Here is a 25,977-nt window from a genome sequence, read left to right as displayed (position 1 = left end):
CTTGATACAAATTTGGACGAAAAACTAAAACCAATCATAACATCCAAGACCACTCGCAGTATCTACCATCGACCACCTACATTACCCAAAATACCAGAACCAAGTACACTCCTACCGAAGATCAGTAAGGACAACCAACAAAGAAAAAAACCTAAAATTAGGACAAGTTTCAACTCATTTACTCGAAAAGACACAAATATCGACGAAATACTAGATCCAGTGCGTGACATTCTTTCTAAAAATAATGCAAAATACACTAAATACAGTACTTTCAAATATATTATAGAAAATGCATTCGAATATAGAATGACAAGCGGTCTCAGCTCAGAATCATTTTTCGTATACAATGATTTTTTGTCGTTGAATTCAAATTTAACACATCCATTGCAGTGACCCCTTTAGACACCTATACCGCGCGCTCAGGAGAGTGGTGCCATCTTGCCCACCTTTTTCCTATAAATTGAAAACCAACCTTTTAAACTGTAAGATTTTATGTCACAAATCACGAAAATGTCTTTTAATACTATTTAAAATCATGATTACAGAGTATGTTTTATTGTATTTTGGCACAGACAATCTGAAACGTTCTGTAGGTATATAATATTATTCAGTGTATTCTTTTAGTACATGAACTTGGATATTTTTTCCACAGGAAATCCAAGCCCGTTTTTTTTACATATTCGACATCGTTTTGCAGTTTTTTTCAGTGGAAAACTCATAGGCTGTGAACACACAATAATAAAATACACTTTATTGTTATTATAATATTATCATATTATCATAAAACGTTAAATGTACCTAAAATATATCAAATAAGTAGTCGTTTTAAACTAAAATGTCCAAATCAACATCGTACACAAGCGTGCTGAAAAATGAATTTTTCATTCTATGAAATAAAGAGAATTTATCGCTATATATTCGTAACCACGTAGGTACCTTCACACGCGCATACATTTTGTAAAAAAATTACCTGTCTCGAGTCTCTACGTATTAACTGCACGTAAAAGTTGTAAAGTTAACGCCTATTGTACATTATAAAACTATATGGGTACAATATAACATTACATATAGCTGTGAATACATTTATTATGCACTTGACGATCAATGTAACGTATATGTATTTTTGCGCTGGATTTGCTATAGTAGTTAAATATAAAATATCTATTATCTATGAATTAACAAATTACAGGTTGTTATCTGAATAAAATAACTATAGATATACTTGGTAACCTACCTACTGCAATAATCTGCACGATGTTGTGACATATTTATTTAATTTACTTAAAACTTAAATGATACCGAATGGTAATAACTTATTTAACTAAACATTTTACATTTTTATCGTCACAAAAAAGACTAGAAACGTGTGGTGTTTAGGGTATCCGGTATATACCGTTTTATCGTGGTATTAGGTACTCACATCTATCACATACCCCACTGAAGTGTATATTATACAATTAGTTTTTCCGAATCTTAAATCTATGAAATTAAAATACACTCGACTTTATTTAAGCACTGCGCAGTACTGTATACATCATACAAGCACAGATATATAGTGTTATTTACAGTTGGTAAATTTTTAGAAATCTTTAAATAACAGTAATTTAGGTAGAATATTATACAATTGTTGGAACTTAGAATTTATTAGTGGTTAAATATATAGGTATAATAAACATAAATCTCCTTCTTACGCGTTCAATGATAATATGCTTTTATCGTAATACTATAAACTCACATATGAACCGGATACTTCGTTTTTACGACGTTCAGTTTTTGACATGGCCAATAATATGTTCAAATCTTAACTTAAGAATTTCTTTTGTTTTAATTTGTTACAAAAAAAAACGAAGCCAAAAGAAATTCCTAAGTACAGATTTGAACAAATTATTGGCCCTGTCAAAAACTGAACGACGTAAAAACGAAGTACCCGGTTCATATGTGAGTTTATAGTATTACGATAGGATAGGATAGGATGCGATTTTCTTATAAAACTTGTTTTGCGCGTTCAAAGATAATGAATTTCTGAGTGGTTTTACTGTTGAAACACCCTATGAACAAAATTAAAGAAAACAATATTGTTGAGGGTCCCCACCCCACGTAGCAATTTTTTTGTATTCCAAATTTAAGGCTCACTATAACGTTAAGAAGTATCGACTTTTCAACATTTTCAAATAACTATAACTTTTTATAAAATTAAGTTTTTGAAAAAAGGCTACGTATAAAAGAGGCCCTTAATAAAATTCTTATTTTCAATTTTGATAATAGGTGATGCTGTGCTAAAATCTTCCTGGAGTGATTAATTTGAAATCTAAATGAGGATGTTTTTGTACCGAAAACGCCGGTACTGCGTCCTCTTAAATAATAGTAATTTATGTACAATATTATACAATCGTCGGAACTTCGAATTTTGTTTAGTGGTTAAATATATAGGTATAACAAATTTAAATCTCCTCCTACGCGATCAATGATAATATGCTTTTATCGTAATACTATAAACTCACATATGAACCGGGTACTTCGTTTTTACGACGCTCAATTTTTGACATGGCCAATAATTTGTTCAAATCTTCACTTAAGAATTTCTTTTGGCTTAATTTTTTTTGTAACAAATATCTTTGCAATGTTTCGTCTCTTTTAAAAAAAAAAAATTAAGTACATAATATAAAAGAAGACAACATCATTTATAGTTTATACTATTATTGTATGATATAATTTATACTTTTCTTTAAGCCGATTTAACAAACTTCTTTCAAAATCAATGTTTTTCTCTTTTTGCTCTTGGAGTTCAAGATTTCGCTCATTTTTCTGTTTCAATTGGTAATTGGCTATTTGACGATGTTTACTGAAAAAGAGTACTTATAATATGCACTAAATGTTAATTTGTTATTTCTTACAATAGTACTGACCCAGTGCCCCATCCCAGTCCTGAACACACAATTTTATACATATTAAATATTTTAATATAATAATAAATATAACAATATACATTCTTAAAAGGGGGAAAGTATTTCCTTAATTTTTTTTTTTTGGTTTCTTCCAATTCTAAAAGAAAATTACTGGGATTTTTTACTTTTGACCTCCCAAACTACTAACGTGATTCATTTTCCGACCAAAAAAGATATTGAAAGTCGAAGTATTCTTTCTATTTTAAAAAGAGGCTTCAGACACAAAAACACACATGATTGTAAAATCAATATATTCATTGTTCCGATCAAAATCTAAAATATTTTTTCTTACCTAATTCCCTAACATGTAAGGTTTACCAATATCTGTAGTTTAAAATATTTCATAAAATTGTGAAATATTGAATTTTTCTGCTACATCAATTAACAGTAAAGTATTTTATTTTTTATTTGTACATTTTTTAATTTGTATCATTTATAAGTTTATAGTTTATTACCTATGTTATAACCAAAATAAAACATTTATAATTTATTGTAAAAACATAGAAGTATATAGAACATACACATAATAATTATTTGATCTGTTTATTTGTTATTTAATATTATTTAATTTGATTTAATATAGGGGTATTATAATCTTTAATTAATAGAAAATCAATAATTAAAATATATCAATGAAAGAAATAACTTTTGAGTATTTACATGTGAGCATTAATCTTGCAGCATTTATTAAAAAAAATTAAAAAAAACTTATATTATTTAAATGAAAAATTAATGTCTAGAGTTTAGGTGTTGTAGGTGTTGCATTCCTTACTACCTGATCATTGATCTTATATGAAGCTGTACATTTCGTTAATAAGAAAGAGATAAACTTAATTACATTTTACTTATCGTGGTACTTTATTTTTGCGCTATTGTACCACAATATATATTACATTATTCCGGAGTAATTTAATTAAAAGTTAGCATGTGAATATAAATCATAACAATATACAATATAATATATAGGTATCTAATAAAATCACGTGGTTTAGTGGTTTGGTGGTGAGTATTGTGCCCTTCATAATAAAATTCATTCAACAAATCATTAAAGTTAAACGAATAACGACATTGTACAAATTATATTTATACTTATCGTATCTTATGTAAATCTAGAAAAGTATAAAACAAGTACGCCAGCAATTTAATTTTTCGATAACGAAGAAAAGAAATTACCGACATCTGTGCAAATAAAATTTAATTTAATGAGCATTTCATGAACGCAATTTTATGCCATGGTCGATGGTCGGTTATATATCATACAAGTGTTTGCAATCATTATTTTGATAAGCTTTTTACTTCTACAATTTAAAAACAAAATTCATATTTTGATGATATTTCACAACATTATAGTCATTTATTAATTTTAAAAAAATTAATAAATTTTAACAATAAATAATTGTAAAATATATAATTTCTTTCAAGAATGTGGTTTAGCAATGAACTGAAATTAAGTACAAATAAATTTCCAAAAAAATTTAAAACTCCGAAATAATGAGTGTAGACACTTATGGACCAAATCCCGCATTGGTGGAATGGCCGGCAGGAATTTTTGCATATTTTGTCATATCGAATTTTTTTCACGTAGTTAGATACTGTAATGCCAGTACTTGGTAAGTACTGTAATGCCAGTACAGATAAGCGTTATCATCCCAGACAAATGCCAGTACTAACACCAGTACTGTCTGCCAGTAGCACGCCAGTATAAATCAGTACTGGCATGGTACCACGCCCGTTGTTAATTTAAAATTTCCAATTTATCAGCAGATATACGATAATTCTGGTGCCAGCCAGTGTTGGGAATTATCTGGATAAATTATCTTGATAAGATTCTTTGAAATAAATTATCTTTATAATATTTTATATTTTATGGTTTATTTTTTTTGAAATAAAGTATCTAGATAATTATGTTACGATTTATCTAATGTTTAGCTTAAATAAAAAAATGGGCTTATCTAGATAAATATTATAGTGCCCCTACAAAATTATAAAACCAATGTTACTTAAATTCTAATATAATATAAATTATTTATAAAATTAGAAAAATATATTTCTTGTTATTATTGCTAACGACGGCATTAAGATAATACGAGAACATGCTTGCGGGCATGCACTACACATCGTTCTCTACTAGCCATAATGAGCATATTAAAATTAATTAGGTACAGGTTTATTTCCCTATCCATTTTAAAAAGAAATAAAAAAAAAACATAAAAATAAGTGTTAGAAAATGATATTTATCTAGATAAATGTATTGTTATATTTATCTTTATCTAGATAAATTACATTTATGTTATCTTTATTTTTATCTAGATAATATTTTGTTAAAATTATCTTATCTTATCTGGATAATTTTTTAGTTATTTATTCCCAACACATACTTGACTAGTGCCGGATTGTCAGTATTCAACCAGTACTGAATTACCAGTACTTTCCCAGTGCTGGTAGAGCGTTATCATCCCCGATATATGCCAGTACTGGTGACAAAATGGGCTGCCAGTACCACGACAGTATTAGCCAGTACTGGCGGAGTCTCATGCCCGTTGTGAATTTTCGATTGGGAGTATATTATAATAATAATATTATGACCTAATACATTTTTATAATAAATTCATAAATGATTGATATGAATCGACTTACCAATTGTTTAATTTCTGCAATTTAGCTTGATCAGGGCCGAAAATAAAAGTTTGAGTCATTGTTTTATCTTTTATCTTCTGTTCTTCTGTAATTTTAGTTTTATTTTTTAGGTGTTCATCAAGGATGATTAAATAATCTTCTTTTGACCGTTTTTTTGCTTCTATATTTCTTATTCTTTCGTCATAGAGACTAGATGTAATTTAAAAAGTTCGTAAAGTATTTTTGAATACAGGGCAATATTATATATTTCACCTACCTTTTTAATAATTCATTTTCCATCAGTTTTTCACTTTTTAAAGATTCTATTTTTGCTTTTTCTTTTTTAATCTTGTTATTTTCTATTTGATCTAGTAATGAGTGCTTAAAGTTGACTCTTTTTTCAAAGTTCGTAATGCTTGACGGTCTCTAAACCAATAAATTGTCAACACGTATATTATATATTATTGAATATTTCCACTAGTATACTGATTAGAATATAATATAATTATTAATATATTATTATTTTACTTTTTTTAAAATACAGCTGTCATTATTTTTTTCTTTTCGATTTTTCTTTTTTTCATTTTCAATAGCATTGCATAATTCTTTTGCAGTATTGTAGTTATAGTTGGATATTTGCATTAGTCGATCTTTACGTTTGTTTAAATTTTCCTAAAAATAAATATACTTGTGTTAATCATTGCCAAGTACAACGTTACGTGTGTTGTAATATGTATAAACTCTTCATTGTATGTACATTGCTCGAAATTCCATTTATTGAATTATCTCCTTTCATAAAGTTATCTCTATTATCCGCTGGAGATAAATCAGATATATAATATATATTATCGATTTGTCTTAAACGATATTCTCTAAGATTACACGACTGACAGAGGGTTTCATCTGAAACATAAATATTAGAACCTATTGAAATAGGGAAACACGATTGTATTTTACAAGGTATTATAATATATTATTAACTTTATTTATTATTGTTGTAAAAACCAAAATAAATTTGTATAATAATTGACTAATTTTAGAGGACGCTACACCCGCATGCGTTAATGTCTCCGTCAAACGCATAACATAGCAAATTGTACGTTCTCAGTAATCTCTGTTATGTTGAAGAGGATGCTACCCATGCATTTGTTGTTTCCGTCTTACACACGTAAGATATAGCCAATTTTCGCTCACTATAAATTCAATAGATATTTTAATTTCCAAGCCAGATATGAGCATTTTTAATTTTCGATATTTCACTTACATATCTTGCTTGAAAATTAAAATGTTGAAAAATCAGCGACGCTTAAGCACATATAATGTTCTTACCCAAAAGTTTTATGATAGGTCAATTCACTCTAGTATCAAAACTAATAGCACACTATGGAAACTAGTCAACGACAACTTGCTATGTCGTACGTGTGACAGATGGAAACAACAAATGCATGGGTAGCGTCCTATTAATATTGGAACGAATTTACCTTTTATACAATTTAGAAGTATGGAACAATATTATCTAGTGATTCTAAGTTTTTTTTTTTTTATTTAAATTTTAAATGGATCTAAGCTGTAAAAACAATTTACAATTTTAAAATACTCAAAACTCATTTTAGGTTCGGAGCGGAGATGAATGTATTGATTTTACAATGTGTGTTTTTTTAAAAATTTTTTGTATCTGTCATTACCTTTTAGGACAGTAAAAATGCTTGGATTTTCTTCAATAGTATCTTTTCTGTTAGGAATCTAGTTTGTACTTAGGGGGGGGGGGGGTCAAAAGTAAAAATGTCCCAGTAGTTTTCAAAAACACTGTGAAAAACAAAAGAAAAATTAAGGAAAAACGTAATGTTATAAGCAATAACATGAAATTTTGACTGAATATAATATTTTATAATAGCATTTTCTATACACCATAAAATTTTCCAAATATTTCAACTTATTTTGAGCTGTTTACGGACATTTTCAGTTTCCATTTTTTTTAGTTTTTTTTCTATAAATATAAATACAATTTTATTTGTTGGTTAAAAAAGCTTGAAAATTTAATGGAAGGCTCCATGTATATTATTTCAATGGCAGTTGAAAAAAATCAAAAATCCATTGTCACAATTTTTATAGTAAAAATTACGAAACTTTGAAAATTATTTTGAGTTGAGAATTCATAAAAATTTTTCTTTTTAATTCTAAGATTTGAAAATATAATACAAGATTATCCATAAGTTTGTCTACGTTTATCAAAGAAAAAATGTCTACAAGAAAGTCAAATTAAATTTTTATGAGCGTTTGAAATTCATATTTTTACAACTTTTGATATTCACTCGATTTCTCGTGTAACGATTTTCTTAATTTGTTGTAATTAAAAAATGTATGACTGTAGATACTTGAAAATTTCATTGAATGTTTGTATTACCATTTTCTATACACGATAAAATTTTGAAAATAATTTGACTCTTTTTGAGCTGTTTACGGATATTCTCAGTTTCCAATTATTTTAGTTTTTTTTTCTATGAATATCAATACAATTTTATTTGTTGGGTAAAAAAGCGTGAAAATTTTATATAAGACTCCTGATATATCGTTCTAATAGCAGTTGAAAAATATTAAAATACATAGGCACAATTTTTTTTTATAAGCATTTTAAGTTTAAATTTTAACAAAATTTATCAAATTTATAAATTATTAATTATTTTGTAGTTAAAAATGTATAAAATGGTCAACTTTTATAGCTAAGGATTGGAAATTGAAAACAAGGCTCCACGTAAATAGGTTATATATAAATTACTTTATTCTCAATTATATCATCACATATACTTGGTAATATCATAGGCTGACTGACCGTTTTTGCTCAGAATCGTTTTTCTTATACAATGATATTATATCATTGAATTCAAAATTAACACCATCCATTACAGTGACCCACTTGTAACCTACTGTACAGCAGAGCGACATCCACGTATCCACCTTTTTAACCTTAACATTTGAAATTTTCTTACTAAATTGAAAGCTTTTAAAAAAATTATTTTTTTGAGATTTGGTAATATTGAGAGGCCCTTAGAATTATTTGCCTCTTGGGCCTTTAGATCCCAGGCTGGCACCGGTACCTATATAAATAATCAATAATTGCATGCGTGGTCATTGGCATTACCAAACCATTATCTTTATTACCTGTGACGATAATACGATATAGGTAAGTACAAACATTTTATCTTTGTGACTAATGCATTTTTATATCTTTGATAAAATAATGTGCTAACGACAAACATTAACTACGTGATCAGTGTTCAGTCATTCGTTTTGCCTAGGGAAATAGTTAACAATGTGTGTAGTGCAGACGGTTCGATAAGTGCGCTTCCGTTGCGATATTAGTAATTTAATTATTAATTACCTATTCAATTTATTAACTATGGACTCTAAATGGACAGCAGAACGAGATGCCGAAGCTTTAAAAATTTTAACTGATTATGCTTCTATAAATAAAAATAGGCGAATTATCATGTCCATGAGAAATTTGAACTTGAATAAAAAAAATTTTTTTGCAAATTTGGTCATCCCTCTCTCCACCCACTTTCTCTGATCCGTTCCAAACCGACGTCAATATTTTGCAAATCAATTGCAAATTATTGCAAATTGGTTTTTAGAATTTGCAAATCAAAATTGAAATTTTGGCGAATTTTTTGGCAAATTTGGTCAGCCCCCCACTTTGTCCGATCCGTTCCAAACCGACGTCAATATTTTACAAATCACTATAATATTTAAAACAATTATACCATTACCGTAATATACCTAATATTAGGGACCAAGTATGAACAACCCATTAATGAAAAGATTTTTTTACCATTCGTTTGTAGCCGGTTTGTATTGGTTGGTAATCTAATGTTTTTCGTTTGTAGAGATTTAGTTTTTTTAAAAACCAAAATTTTGGTGGGGTGCTGGTAAAATGCCCTAATTTGGAATATTTATCCAAATTAGATTTTTTATTCAACTAGGCTTTGATTCTATGTAGATTTTTTTATTAAAATTGTTTTTTTAATAATGATTACAATATTTATCAAATTAATATTAATAATAAAAAAAAGGTGGATAAGTGGATGTCGCTCTGCTGTACGGTAGGTTACAAGTGGGTCACTGTAATGGATAGTGTTAAATTTGAATTCAATGATATAATATCATTGTATAAGAAAAACGATTCTGAGCGAAAACGGTCAGTCACCCTATGATATTACCAAGTATATTTGATGATATTATTGTGAATAAAGTAATTTATATATAACCTATTAACGTGGAGCCTTGTTTTAAATTTTCAATCCTTAGCCATAAAAGTTAAACATTTTATACATTTTTAACTACAAAATAATTAATAAATTATAAATTTGATAAATGTTGTCAAAATTTGAACTTTAAATGCTTATAAAAAAAAATTGTGCAAATGTATTTTTAATATTTTTCAACTGCTATTAAAACGATATATCAGGAGTCTAATATTAAATTTTCACGCTTTTTTACCCAACAAATAAAAATTTATTGATATTTATAGAAAAAAAAACTAAAAAAATTGAAAACTGACAATGTCCGTAAACAGCTCAAATAGAGTCAAAATATTTTCAAAATTGTATGGTGTATAGAAAATGCTAATATAAACATTCAGTGAAATTTTCAAGTATCTACAGTCATTCGTTTTTTAATTACAATAAAATAAAAAAATCGTTACATGAGAAATCGAGTAAATATCAAATGTTGTAAAAATATAAATTTCAGACGCTCATAAAAATTTAATTTAAGTTTCTTCTAGACATTTTTTTTTTGATAAAGGTAGACAAACTTATGAGTAATCTTATATTACATTTTCAAATCTTAGATTTAAAAAGAAAAATTTTTATGAATTCTCATCAAAATAATTTGCTATTTTTCGTGATTTTTCCGTATTTTGTCAAAATTTGAACTTTAAATGCTTATAATTAAAAACTGTGACTAAGGATTTTTAATTTTTTTCATCTGCCTTTGAAACAATAAACTAGGAGCCTTCTATTAAATTTTCAAGCTTTTTTACTCAATAGATAAAATTTTATTGATATTTATAGAAAAAAAAACTAAAAAAATTGAAAACTGACAATGGCTGTAAACAGCTCAAAAAGAGTCAAAATATTTGGAAAATTTTATGGTGTATAGAAAATGCTAATATAAACAACCAGTGAAAATTTCATGCATCTACGGTCATTTGTTTTAGAGTTACACCAATAACCAAAATCGATTTTGTTAAAAATCGATTTTGCGTAAAAATTCCCGTTTTTCCTTAATTTTTCTTTTGTTTTTCACATCGCTTTTGAAAACTACTGGGAAATTAAAATTTTGACCTCCCCAATGCACCAACGATATTCACTTTCCCATCGAACAAGATACTGAAGTCGAAAATCGAAGCATTATTTCGACTACTTATCGTGTACACAGACACAAAAATAAAAAAATAAAAAAAAAAAAAAATAAAAAAAAAAACACACATCATTGTAAAATCAATACATTCATCGTTTCACTCAGAATCTAAAAATTGTATTTTATTAATTCCATAAAAAGTCTTAAATAAAAGCCTTGATGAATAAAAAACTTAAATTGGATATAAAAAGGCAATTTAATCAATAAGGGTCTTTTATTCAATTTAGATTTTTTAATAAATTATGGTGTTTTACCCAACTGTTTTTTATTAAAATCAGTTTATTTATTCAATTTATACTTTTATCTTATTCGGATTTTTTTTATTCAAAAGCCTTTTTTTCCAATTAAGATTTTTTATTCAACTTGCCTTTTTTTATCCAATTCAAATTTTATATTTAACAAGACTTTTATTTGACCTTATTGGATAATATAAAAATGGAAAGTTGGTTAAAAAATCTGAATTAGATAAAAAAGTCCAATTTGAATAAAAAACCTGATTTGAATAAAAAAAACATAGTTAAATAAAAACCATAATTTATTAATAAATCTAAATTGAATGAAAGAGCCTTGTTGTCTAAACAATCTTAATTGGATAAAAATTAGATTTCAAAATCCAATTTGGTTTTTTTATTCAACTAAGATTTTTCAATAAATTATGGATTTTTATTCAACACAAGTTGTTTATTCAAATCAATTTTTCTATTCAAATTAGTCTTTTTGATTATCTAATTCAGATATTTATCCAAAAAGGCTTTTTATCCATTTAAGATTTTTTATTCAACAAGGCTTTTCATCCAATTTAGATTTTTTATTCAACATGCCTTTTCTATCTAATTTCAGTTTTTATTCAACAAGATTTTTTATTCAATTTTAATTTTGTATCCAATTTAAGTTTTTTATTCAACAAGACTTTTATTTAGATTTCTTTTATTAAATATAATACGAGTTAAATATCCATCGCCTTAAAAATTTAATTTCAATCGCTCATAAAAAATGAATGTGACTTTACTGTATAGTAACCTAACCTGTTGACAGAAAATATTATGAATAATCTTGTATTACATTTGTAGAAGCCTTGACGGTGCAATGAGCCAACGACCCTCGATAATACATTGAAGTAAAGACGGGTAAATTGAAAGTTTACGACAGCGGAACAGAAGAAGAGTAGAAACGTCATCCAGGTCAGAACCTCTTTGCAATAGATATGGATAAAATTGATGGAAAGAAAGAAAATTGTTGGTTTATAAACACATCCGATAAGGCATCAGAAATAAACCATAGGTTCTTAGGTATTTACAGTGAGGATAATTGAGAGGCAAACAAAGAAGCAACTTGGTCACCGGTGGACATGATCTCTCCAAGAAGAAACTCACCAGTTATTCAGAATTTTTCTGTTTCCCTATTTACTTCGAACAAATTCCTATAATGATATAGGATTAATAATATGTAGATGCCCAAAATAATTTCTATATAGACGCTTAGATTCAGATTTACGTAATGCGCGTAGTCTGGTGAAGATTGAGGTTGATTATAACCACTGTAAAGGAATAGCTTTACGTACTAATATATTATAATATGTGTAGGTAATCGATTCACATGTTAGTATATAATTGTTACTCGGGGCAGGAGCGTTGCTCCTTGAGATGTTATGATCTCGTAGTTGCGAAATATTCCATATAACATTTCCGCAAACCACTTAAATGCAATTTACAATTAATCAAACTGAGTGGCCATAACATAATTGCCATTAAGAGGCGGTTGTTTCATTTACTGTGAGAATAACAACTTCAAGGACACCTAGGTCCACGCGCCAACCAGATCAAAGGAGCCGACATCGTATATAGGGAAGCCAGGAGCACAGCATTAATCAGATGTACCTGGACACACTCAGCCATATTCTGCACGACAAACGACGATATTTTACATTAATTCTGTTCTAATAAATAACATTGCATTTACTGTTCTAATTTGACTACCATTTTATTTCAAATCATCATCATTCTGGATCCTTGAAAGGGCAGCACGTAACACCACCTAGTATTTTATATAATTTGTGAGATTGTTTTTTTCTTTGTAAGAATTTCCAATAAACTCAAGACTTGAGGGATGATGGAGTATATAAATATGGTATAATCTAATATATAAAATTCTCGTGTCACAGTTTTCGTTGCCATACTCCTCCGAAATGGCTTGACAGATTTTGATGAAATTTTTTGTGCATATTCAGTAGGTATGAGAATCGGCTAACATCTATTTTTCATACCCCTAAGGGTTGTCCAGAAAAAAATAAAAGAAGTGCTCAAACAGGGATTTTGATAATTTACGGTAGAAATAATTGTTTATAAATGGTTGCTAAGGTATTGGTTATATATATAAAAAAAAAAAATAATAGATACAACATACAAAAATACATACAATCCTCAATTTTCACCCTTCTACGATCAACCCTTATTATTTAATAGCCATTTTAGTAATTTAATCATTTTTCCTTTTAATCTGCCCCTTCGCGTTTTATTGGCATTGCTCACCGTACAAAACATACATTATGTACAATTGTCAACGTTACTACACTTGATGCATAAACAATATGTATGGCAACGAAAACTGTGACACGAGAATTTTGTATATTAGATGTTTTGTACGGTGAGTAATGCCAAGAAAACGCAAAGGGGCTGATTTGAGCCGCAGTACAAGTAAAGCTCGAAACTTGCGAAATAACAGATCCGAAAGAACAGAAGAACAGTTGAAAAATTAAAACATATTATTTTAAGCCAACAGTCTTTGCCTAAATAAATGGATTGTATAATGACAACTGAGTGTACCTACATCAATTTATAATGTATATATTCATTGTTGTGACACCAATCATTGTATTCTCCTGAAAATCCATTTGCAACCACATGAAATGTTACGATTAATTGAACTCCCCTATGATTATGCAATATTACACACCTGTGTACGTCAAACTCATTTTGGAGAGTATTTTGCCTTTTGTTATTTTTATATTCCCTCATCGTTCACAGCGCTCCATGCTTATTTCACGCATATACCACATTCTTACATACATACAATATACACATTCTAACATAGATACATACTTCCAATAAGTAAGCTATTTTTAGTCTACACTAGAAATTACTAGGAAATTATTTATATGGCAAAACAACGTTTGCCGGGTCAGCTAGTATATTATATAATTATAATTATAAATGCTTATTTCTAATAAAATAAATATTATTTTTACTGTACAATAAGTGCATTTTTATGTCAGTATGAGTTGAATATAATAATGATTTATGATATATTTTTAAAAATAAACCGGTATAATAAAATTCTCAAAAATTTTCAAACGTATACACTTTTGCAATGAGTTTAGAATGTTGTTTTAAATATGATTAAATTAAAACAATAACTGCCCACGGTGGTGGTATTCAACAGGTAGTTAAAGTTAAGAAAAATTAACAAGTCAAGCTGACATCGAGTTATCATCATCGTTCCTTGTATATCACAATGTATTGTTCAAGTGCCCACAGTGTAGAATATTTTTCCAGTTCTGGTTAGATATATAATAAAAATAAACATTTTCCAAAATTGGCTACAAACATTATCGCTATTAATTACTTGTCTAGACATAACTATTAATTAATATTTGTGTTTATAAGACTATTGTAATGTAATAATATCCAATATGTGACACACCCACCTGTGGAATGTGGCGGTATTAAGATATGAAATGTATAATAGGATCCTCCTTATGCGATTAAATTTCATTTTGTGGACTGATACAAAACATGCGTTTTTACCAAAACCAGAAATTTATGAGGCATGTCGTTAAAAATATAACATATAACTGTAGATTATATTAGTTCTTATATACACTTTAATTTCCCATGTTTACTACTATGGTACAAATGCCAATTAATGACCAGTGTTGTAGAATAGAAGAATTTAACAATTAGAATTCATTTATTTATCTTATCTAGATAAAATCTAGATAAAATTAAAAATTGATATTTAATTTTTATATAGATTAAAACTTTATTTTTATTTTTGTTTTATTTTACAAATATATACGGATTAGTGTCCTATTACATAGAATAATGTTGTGTAGGTACTTGTGTAACAAAATATAGTTTGCAGTATTATTAAACAGTGGCCTTCTGGCTTGTTTCGTTGAATGTGAATAAAAGACAACACTCTTAGTTTTTTTTTAAAAACCAAAAATTTGATGGGGTGCTGGTGAAATGCCCTAATTTGGAATTTTCATCTAATTTAGATTTTTTTATTTTTTTACCTAACCTAAGCCTAGTTTTTATTCTATTTAGATTTTTTCATTAAAAATGTTTTTTAATAATGATTACAATCTTTATCGAATTAATATTAATAATGAAAAAAATAGTATTTTATTAATTCCTTAAAAAGTCTTAAATAAAAGTCTTGATGAATAAAAAACTAAATTGCATAAAAAAAGGCAAATTAATCAACAAGGCTCTTTTATTCAATTTAGATTTTTTAATAAATTATGGTGTAGCCAAAGCCACTTTAACAAACAACATACCAGCATTTTTTCAATAGCAACTACATTGGGCCTTTTTTAAATGCGGTTCATTTATGATTTATAAATATATGTAATATCAATAGTCAAGTTGGCTTATTTTAAATTAGAAATTATATGTATTCTCATCAGGTATTATAATACGTTTTATTGATTCGTGTTTCCTTATTGGAATTTATCACGTTTATTATTATATAATATAGTATATTAGTATCATTGATTGATCCTTGTGGCGTATCTTATAACGTAGCGTAGAAAACTCAGCAAACAGTATATTGCAGTGTTGGTTAAAGTAATTAAGTTATTAATGACTTGTTACTTAGAGATAAATTTAATAATGTTACCGTGCTCATTACTACAATAAAATTGGAATGAAATCGATTTACTTTTCAAATAGAAAAATAACTTTCTTGTTATAAAAAAAAAAAAAACTATTATTTTTTTAAATTATAAGAAGTTTATTGCCGTTTTACATGCAATACCTAATTAGAAATTAATTTTAGTAAAACCGTATATTAATTTGAAAAAGATGTACGAACAAAATATTAACCATGTGTAACGTGGTCGGGGATGACCCGTTCATCATAAAATATTCAGGGAAGAAATTAGTTCTTTTGAATATATTTTTACCGTAGCTCGGGAGCACGAATGGTATTAGGATCTTAATATTACAAATAAATAATGATTGATCTAAAATCTAAATTATTATTAATACAAACAAATTTATTATTACTTACAATATACGAACAAAGTTACCAAAAAGGTAGGATTCTACGGAGTTTCAGGTGCGCGTGATGGAATCGCGGGGAACTGCCTTTCTCTTACATACTGATATTGGCCGGAGCCTTACAATCATAAAATATATAAGTAGCACCAAAACTGGAAGGGCTTAATATATTATAGTCAACGCATAATATGCCTATTGTGCATATTATGATGCTTATAAAATAAACGTAATGATGTAACATACGTTACATTATCCCCCTCTCTTTTTTTTTGGAACATTTTAAATGTACTTTATATATTTAAAAAAAAATACAATATAAATCATGCTTCATTTAAACACCACCCCTTTTTTACAATTTAAGAAACTATTATTAAGGTTAGTTATATTTAAATTAAACCTAATTTTGAAGATTTACCACTGTTTTGGTGTGAGTACGTGATAACGTTTATGTATATAATGAAAATCAAATCTAGTTGGTACTTTGGGGGGTCAAAAGTAAAAATTTCCCAGTAGTTTTCATAAGCGACGTGAAAAACAAAAGAAAAATTAAGGAAAAACGGGAATTTTTGCGCAAAATCTGTTTTCGAGAAAATCGATTTTGGTTTTTGGTGGAACTCTAAAACAAATGACCGTAGGTACATGAAATTTTGATTGAATGTATATTGTATATACTAGTATTTTTTATACACCATAACATTTTCCAAATATTTTGACGACAATTTATTTTGGTGTATTGTACTTTTACAGCTATAATATTATGATAATATAATAAATATAAAAAATAATACTATGATAGTTTAAGTGTATCCGCACCTACGTGGGTTATAACTGTTGTGTTTGATTAAAGGATGTATGAGAATGACATGACTTTCATGTTATTGTTTATTAAGTTATTTATAGACGGTGTTGGGAAAAGATAACCAAAAAATCAACTGGATAAGATAACAGATAATTCATTCAAAATTTATCTAGATAAGATAAAATATAACATTATTTATTTTTATCTAGAATAAGACAAAAAAAAAAAATTTTATTTTAAATTATATTATAAATAATGTAATTTATTAGTAATTACTAACTAGATAACATTTATAAATTAATAAGTCCTTAATGTCATTTCTCAACTAAAATAATATACAATTTAAATTTTTAATACAACTTAAATAAAAATAAAATCACAAAATAAAACTGACAATATTTCAGTAAACATTTCTTTTTTCAACTATAATAATATTGGAATTTGGAATCACTACTTGGTTCTCGTAAATTATTGGCAATTTCAATATTTAAAAATATGTATAGGTACCAACAGCAATTCATTAAAATATCATGATATTTTTTAAACGTATCAATATATGACGGAGATTAAAACTTAGACAGGATATTTGTCATACCACTCATACCCTAAACATATTATCTTATGCAATAATTTCCTTAGATCGACTGACAATTTTTAAAAGAAGAACTTTCCGAAACATACGAAACGCCATTCGCTACTATACAATAACGTCATGAAACGTATATAATATATCAACATATAATATTATGTATAATATTATTTTTAGTGTTTTTGAGCTTTTAACTTTTGTAGTATCCTTTATATTAAAATACTAGCTGACACGACAATGCTTTTCACTGAACGTTTCATGATGTATTAAATAATTCGAGGACCATGACGCTCTCCCGTCACGTAAGCCGGCTATACCCAATCTCATCCGTGTCCACTGGTCACATTAAACGGAACCCACTACAATATTTATACTATGGACGATATTCCAAAATATAATAAAGTGATTGTTCTATCTTTTAAAACATAAATATAACGTGATTTTGGGTATGAACAATTAAAATGACTTACCTCTATTGGGTCCAAATATTAGTGTGTTTTTTTCGTCACCGCTGTGATTGTCTTCTTTAAGTTTTGACGTCGACAAGTTTGAGCACGGTCGAACGGTCGGATCGACCACACAACGTGTCACCAATTCTGGTGGTGCATAATCAGTGCATTCTGCAACTAATTTAGTTGAGCTCTCAGAGGAAGAATTTTTCTCGTGCTTCGACAGCATGCTGCAGTTAGATCTCACTGGTCGCACTGATGTTCTAGACGACGGACGATTTTGTTTTGAAGTTCTTGACCTCGGTCTAGTCTGATGAATCTCGTCACAGGACATGGCCCGAGACCTGGATACAGGCCTTTCAAATTCGATTGACTGGACAGATGTCCTGGAACAGGGTCTACTAGTCGTCTGTTTATGGGACTGTAGAGATGATCTGGACCGGTGTCTGGTTTGTCGGTGTGAAGTGTTGGAACCGACAGACTGTCTTGATTCGGGTCTGCAGATAATGTTGTCGTCGTCGTCATCGTTGAGATGTACAGACAGTCTAGAGTTGGTCCTGTTGGCTGTGCCGTCGGTGTTGGACAACACTCCTTCGCACCCCGTCTCTGATCTCTGCTGTGACGACGAAGGCGTTGGACGAGAGTGGGGTCTAGCCTGTTTGTGTGAACTGTACGAACAAACCGACTGTCTTGAGCCAGGTCTGCACATCATGCTTGCGTCGTCGTTAGAGTTAGTGGAATGTACAGACAGTCTAGAGCTGGGTCTGTTCGTTGTGCAGTCGTTATTGGGCAACACGCCTTCGTACCCGGTCGCTGGTCTGTACTGTGACAACGAAGACGCCGGACGAGAGATGGTTGACATTGCGGAGCACGGTCGTTTCTACGAGAATTGTAAAATGTATTATATTATAGGTGTCGTTGTATGACCAGTGGCGTATTTACGGGGGGTGATATTGGGGTCATATCCCCCCCCCCCCCCGGAAGCTTATTTTATTTTATTTTATTTAAAACCATGTTTAAAACGATATTTTGATAGTTGTATGAACATTGAACAACTAACCTAACCTAACCTATGAATGAAAATACATTTTGTAAACATTTCCTGCCTTACCGATTTCGATGATAAGACAGAGGCGGCTATCTAGTTGTTGAATATAATATTGTTACCACGGTTTTAGATTATTACTATTGTTCAGTGATATTATCTTATCTGATCATCTAATTGAAAAAATGTATACATTTCTGAACACGCCTAAACGAAGTGTAGTCATGTTTCATGTCATTGACAATGAAATGCAGATTTAAATATAAAAAAACTGAAAAGATTTTGCGTTACTCGATGGATACAGCGTTATGACGCTGTTAATGATTTTTGTGAATTACTGCCATATGTTATGATATTATTAGATAAAATATCAGAATGGAGAGATTCATCAGGTGCAGATGCTTCAATACTGAAAAAGGCTATTGATAGTGAATTTTTAATTACATTATTTGTCATAAAAGTAATATACTTATATTTTTTTTTTTTTTGGATTATATATTTTTATAGAAATTATTTTCATTTTGACTTCCACTATGTAGACAATTACAGTTAAAAAGAATTGACCTCAAGGATGCTGTGCAACTTGTAGAAGATACAATAACTTCTTTAAAAAATATTAGAGAAAATATAGAACAAGCATTTCAAATTATATATAACTCAGTGAAAGTAAATATTTAATTTAAAATTAAATTATACATTTTTGAATAAAATAAACTCTTATTTTTTCCTCAGGAAATGGCAAACATTATTGATGTAGAAATACAAATAAGCAGAAACACCGAGATAATTACAAGACTGAAAATGATGAAAAACATGGAATAAGTTGATTTTTTCAGAATTTCAATATTTATACCATATATAGATAATTTTATTTCTCATTTAGCGTTAAGATTTGTGGATCATAAAAAAATGTTCGAAAGTAAGTTATGTCATTTAGTAGTTTATTGTTTTTTTTTTTCATAACATTTGTTTTATGTAAACTAATGCTTCATTAATTTTGCAGGATTTGAATGTTTATTTTCTAACCAATCCTCTAAAGAAGAATTAGAATCATTCAACAATTTATTAGAGTTTTATACACCTTTAATAGATTCCAATAATGCAACAGCAGAATTAATGTTATGGAAAGTTAAACTCTCCAGGCTCAATATTATTCCAAAAACAAGTCTTGAAGAATTTTTGCTGTGTGATTCAAAAATATTTCCAAACATTAATAAATTATTAAAAATTTTATGCACATTACCCGTTTCGACAGCGACCTCAGGGGTCCCTGAGAGAACGTTTTCAACACTCAAACGAGTTAAAACATATTTAAGGAACAAACACTACGGCTCAGGTAAATTTTAAAATAAATTTTACACTTATTGTTGGTTATAATATGCTAAAATTTGTCTTTAGAATCGACTTAATGGACTTTGCATGCTATCAGTGCACAAAAATATAACTGTCACACCTGATGAGGTACTCAATGTACTTTCATTGTCCTCAAGAAAATTGGACTTTAATTTATAATTAAAAAACAAATTTTTTTACACATTACAACATCTACCTATACGCTATATATTAATATGAATAAATGTGTATATACTAAATATGTCTTAAAATCTTTATATCCCCCCCCCTGTGAAAAATTCCTAGATACGATACTGTGTATGACATCATAAATAAATTACACATAGACACATAGTTAAACTCTAAAAATTCTTACGCTATCGAGAAAAATGTTTAAAATCTATATTATTAAACTGACGATTTGTTTAGTTTGTCCCACCTCCCACGTATAAACAATCTAAGTGATATTACAATAATTTTAATGATAAATAATTGTTTTTGATGTTTTGGTGACAACTTTTCTAACGCAAGTTCGGGTATAATCATGCGTGCATATTCTCACGATGGGGGGTCATGTGGTTTAAACCCCCAGCCATTGGCCGTTTTTTTGTGTACGGATAGCCCCTACATAATTGTATTATGTTCCTAGAAATTATCCATAACCCCTCCCCCCATCAAAATTCCTGAGAACACCACTGGTTATAATTAATACCTTTTGAAAGTATAATGAACTAAAAAAAATGTTTGGAATTAATGTCTATAGTATTATAATGTCTAATAAACAAGTGGATTAATATTTTAAATATTATGTACAAGTGGATATTTTTCTTTTAAAAATCATAAAAGTGTCAAGGTTGGAAAAAAATTTTTTGTGTTGTCTAAAAATTCAAAATGTAATAATATTGTTGTAGTAAGAATAATGTAATAAATCACTTAATCACACTTATACAAATATGAAATAATTTGTAACTAACAAGTTTTATTTTTCAAAAAACTAAATAACTTCACTAATATAATATAATATATTTTTACGTTTTATCGAAAATCTAAAAACTTTTGTATTCTGCAGTTTTAATTTATACTTTGTCCGTATTATATTATAAACAACTACAGAAATGTATTATTCATAAAATAGACATTTTCCACGTTATATGGTTTAAAACTATTCTTGTTAGTAGATAATTCATAATAGCTTACTCGGCTTTCATATTGATCAGCATCCCAATCGGGATTATAGTTGATGGCTTGATTTTTATTTTTATCTTCCATTATGCGATTCTTTAAATGCTGATTTTGTCGATCTAAAAACTCTTGATAATACTTCATTTTTACCATTTTGTTTTTTATTTGCAGTTTACCAATTTTCGGGAAAGGAAGCTCACAATTTTTTTCTTCAAACAGTAACTTTCTAAACGCTGCAACAACTTCTTTGAAACAATGAGTGACCATATCGATATTTAATTGATAATTCTGGGCTATTGTTATAACATTTAAATAGCGTTCTGGTATCTGTATTTATAAACAGTTGGAAATAATTAATACAATTTACTCAAATCTAACCTAATACCTTCTTATTGTTCCAACAATTTTATAATTTTATCACGAGATTGATTTTAATATATTGTAAACTTTTTTTTTTTTGCATTTGATTAAGTAAGTATATTTATTTGGTTTGAATAAAAAAAAACTTACGGTTGCTGAATTATACGGTCTTGTTCTTTTTAAATTGAAATCTTTCGCTAGTTTTTCATCAATCACAAAAACCGGCTTTCTGATTGTATTTGGATGTACTTTGCTTTCATTTAACTCCCATCGAGCCACAGTAAAATAACCGATTCCTTTTATCAACATTCCCTATTTAAAATAATAATTTCAATATTTCATGCATACAGTCCAAGATAAAGTAAAAAAATATTAACATTGCAGTAATTATTCAAAACTTCTAAATAGAACGTTGTATGTTTGTTTTTATTTTTTGGTAAGGGGGAGATATAGTCCGAGTTTAACGACTGGAAGCAACTATACTTAAAACTTCTTCTTCACTACACGAATTCTGGAAATATATTACATTTATGCAAGCTGGAGTACACGGGCATAATGTAGTATTCTTATTTAAATATTTTAAAACAAAATGTATGAATGAGCTAATCCATTATCATTTATGCATTTTTGATCAGATATAGGTTAGGTTAGGTTAGGTACTGCTAATAAACGTGTTATAATAAGAATACAATCTGAAAAAGAATATTATTGTGTTTTAATTCGAAAATTGCCTGGTTAAATTTTAAAATGGGCTCATTAATTACTTTAATATAGGTCTGTGGCCTAGTTAGTATCATATAGTTATTATTATGAACTTTAGACTGATTATTGATTAAAATAATTTTTTTTTAAAACAATTACTTAACATAAGTAGTGCACATCTGTTTACGCGTATTTAGGTTCATAAAATGTAGAAACGCATTCAGTACTACTAGATATTCTTTATCTCTTCAATTAATTCACTAAAACATTGAGTATTTATATCATGTTTAATTAAGTTTGTGTTAATAATTATTATTTGTAGAAAAAATTATTTAGAAAACTTCGAAGACGATAAAAAAAGTATTCACTAATTAAATACTATTGTGTGTACAATTTAAATGTAGAGCTGTAAGCATTATTATTAAAAGTTTTGTTAAAAAGATATATAAAATATGAACATAATTTATCATAATGCCATGATGTAGTATTAATAAAATACCTAACGCAAAACAGGGTAATATCTTGATTTTTATAAATTATAAATTTGTATTATCAATAGAATAAATGTCTTGAAAGTTGAAGTAGATAATTTAATCAAAATATTTTATCATGTATTTGGTACGAGAACGAGGTATTGTAAGAGATACTGATATAATAATTCTCTCTCGTACATATATTTGTTAAGAGTATTCGATACCATGATTATCTGTTTTTGTCTAACACACACGTGAGATAGTATTTATACATGTTTTTTGCCAAACATACCAATTAATTGATCTAATGAAGCGATAAGAATTCTAAAAACAGATTTAAATTTGTCGCCAAGTCTACTTGAAATCGAATATTCCACATTTTTTTTTTTTTATTTTAACTTCTCCGAAAATTTAAATATAACAATTTTGAAATACTCTTTTTAAATATGACATTTTTTTAGGAATTTGGGGGATAATATCAAAAATGTTGGAAATTCAATTTTAAGTAGACTTGACGACAAATTCAAATTTGTTTTCAGAATTCTTATCGCTTCATTAAATCAATTGGTATGTTTGGCAAAAAACACGTCTAAAATACTATGTCACGCGTGTGTTAGACAAAAACAGAAAATCACGGTATCGAATCCCCTCAACATAATATATAGGTAATACAATAATATAAAAAGTTTCTCCATCGTATAAAATAATAACAAAAAAACGTTTTTATATTTTATAAGCTTTAAATTTTGTTCTGCTGTAAATATAAAAAATACTCAAGCATGTATTATAGGTACCTATATTATAATAAAAATGTTTACTTTGTCTCGGCTTATATTATTTTCAATCCATTTGGAAATGCAATCCCACACTTTTAGTACATCTATGCACATAAAAATTGCTGTAATTTACTAGCTACCTATAGTTAAATATAATGTATTATTTTACCTTTAGTCGAGTACTCATTGCCTATTTTTGTCTTAAAGTTATGCATAGTCTTACTAACGATTTCAGCATCGTGATGTACCATGTCTTCAGTTTTAGACTTTAGTTGAGACACAATTTACACAGATATCTTACTAGACTCACAATGTTTACAATAAAATTCTTTTTATTTTGATAATGTTTAAAACATCATTAAAATAATTGGTAACCAAGGGTTTCTGTATATATTTTTTATTATATAAAACGTATGTGTTATTATCCCTAACGACAATCTATGTTTTATAATTTCATAACTGTTACCTACCCCATTGGTTAAATTATAATGTTGCTAATAATATCTAATTTCTAATATAATCAATGACGTTACCAGTTTTAACTTTTTTTTTACTATTATGTAGATTATTATATTATCACTTAGAGTCTCTTACCCCTAAGCTTTTGTCCATCTTACCTGTAACCGGAGTTACCATCTCAACAGTCGTGCGTGGGCAAAGCAAGAAAATCACGAAGCAAGTCTTCATGACACTTGTTATGAACGCCACCGTATATGCCCGTGATGTTCTGTTATATTTTATATTGTGTCCTTGGTTGTATCCAAAGACCACAATTTGTTGAACCGTTCTCTGTGTAGTGGGTGATAATCAAATGTTGATAGTTTCTTATTAAAAAGAATACACGATTTGATTTAAATAAGAATACTTAACTTTATTAATTTTAACCATGTAATTTATATATTAGAAGCACACTACTTAACTCGAATGAGTCGGGTTCTAGACTGAATTGCCGACAGGACCGATACAATAGTCTTGTCGTGCAAAAGCAAAATATCTAAGATAAGACGCCTACATACAGGCGTTATTATACTCTGATAAACAAGCGTCACTATAGTCTACATAATATATAGTGGTGGGCATATAACACCCCCCGGGTTAGACGGAAGATCATTATCCTACTTCTAAACAATTATTTTGGGTAATGATTTTCCTTTTCTTGTTTTAAGTTCTACTTGATTTTGTTCATTTTTTTCCGTCAAACTCTGTTGATTTACATTGATATTTTTAATTTTCTTAAAATTATATATTTTTCTTATTGTGATAATTGACAATATAATTATTAGTAAGCAACATAGTGTTATTAAACCAATTACATAATAATTTATATAAATTGAAGATTGCTTATAATCTAAATTATCTTTTGGGATAGTGACTTCATTATCATCTTTATACTTTGAAAATACAATTTCTGGTGATACAAATTCTTTTATTGTGTTAGCATCGTGTATATATTTAGTTAAATTTATAGTTGGTATGAAGTCTGATTTTAATTCTGAATAAATTGTTTTAAACGGAATCATGCGATGACCTCCTGAAATTGCGGAACATTGTTCGCTTAGTGATAATATTCCTGATCCAGTTAATACTTCTGTAATTGAATCTTTATTGGAACACGTTACAACTAAATTTTGCTTTGTTACCGTGAAAATCCACGAATTTGACGACATAAGCTTATGAAAAATCCCATGTTTAAATGAAGTGTATTTTATTTTACAAAAATCTGCTAATTCTGTTATATCTGAATAAGAAATTAAATTTATTTCACATTCGTTTGATGTCACTACCCTTTTGGCTAAAAGGTTTTTACAAATTTTAAAACGGTTTGTATCAGTACACAAACTAACATAAATATTAAGTAGTACTACTATTATATATTTAATTAAATAAAATATTCCTGATCAATAGTTATGGCTATAAACTTAAACCTAGGTTGTATAAACATAAATCTCTTATTTTCTATATAATATACTGGGTTTGGTAGAACATTATATAGTTTATAAATGTTA

The 25,977-nt window shown here is 28.2% G+C and overlaps 1 protein-coding gene across 1 annotated transcript; it reads right to left on the bottom strand.

Annotated features, from left to right (window-relative positions):
* Positions 1 to 620: 620 nt before the first annotated feature.
* LOC132934603 (uncharacterized) lies at positions 621 to 24,222 on the bottom strand. The gene is made up of 12 exons (XM_061000941.1): positions 24,141 to 24,222; positions 24,014 to 24,075; positions 22,171 to 22,332; positions 21,676 to 21,987; positions 18,123 to 18,981; positions 6,319 to 6,464; positions 6,090 to 6,233; positions 5,839 to 5,987; positions 5,583 to 5,771; positions 2,720 to 2,842; positions 2,502 to 2,631; positions 621 to 722 (listed from the first exon to the last, which is right to left on the bottom strand). Exons 1-12 carry the CDS (start codon positions 24,220 to 24,222, stop codon positions 621 to 623), a joined length of 2,460 nt encoding a protein of 819 aa, XP_060856924.1.
* Positions 24,223 to 25,977: the final 1,755 nt, after the last annotated feature.

The sequence above is a fragment of the Metopolophium dirhodum genome, chromosome 1 (genome assembly GCF_019925205.1).
Source record: "Metopolophium dirhodum isolate CAU chromosome 1, ASM1992520v1, whole genome shotgun sequence".
NCBI classification, from domain to species: domain Eukaryota; kingdom Metazoa; phylum Arthropoda; class Insecta; order Hemiptera; family Aphididae; genus Metopolophium; species Metopolophium dirhodum.
This window is presented reverse-complemented; position numbering and strand designations above follow the sequence as displayed.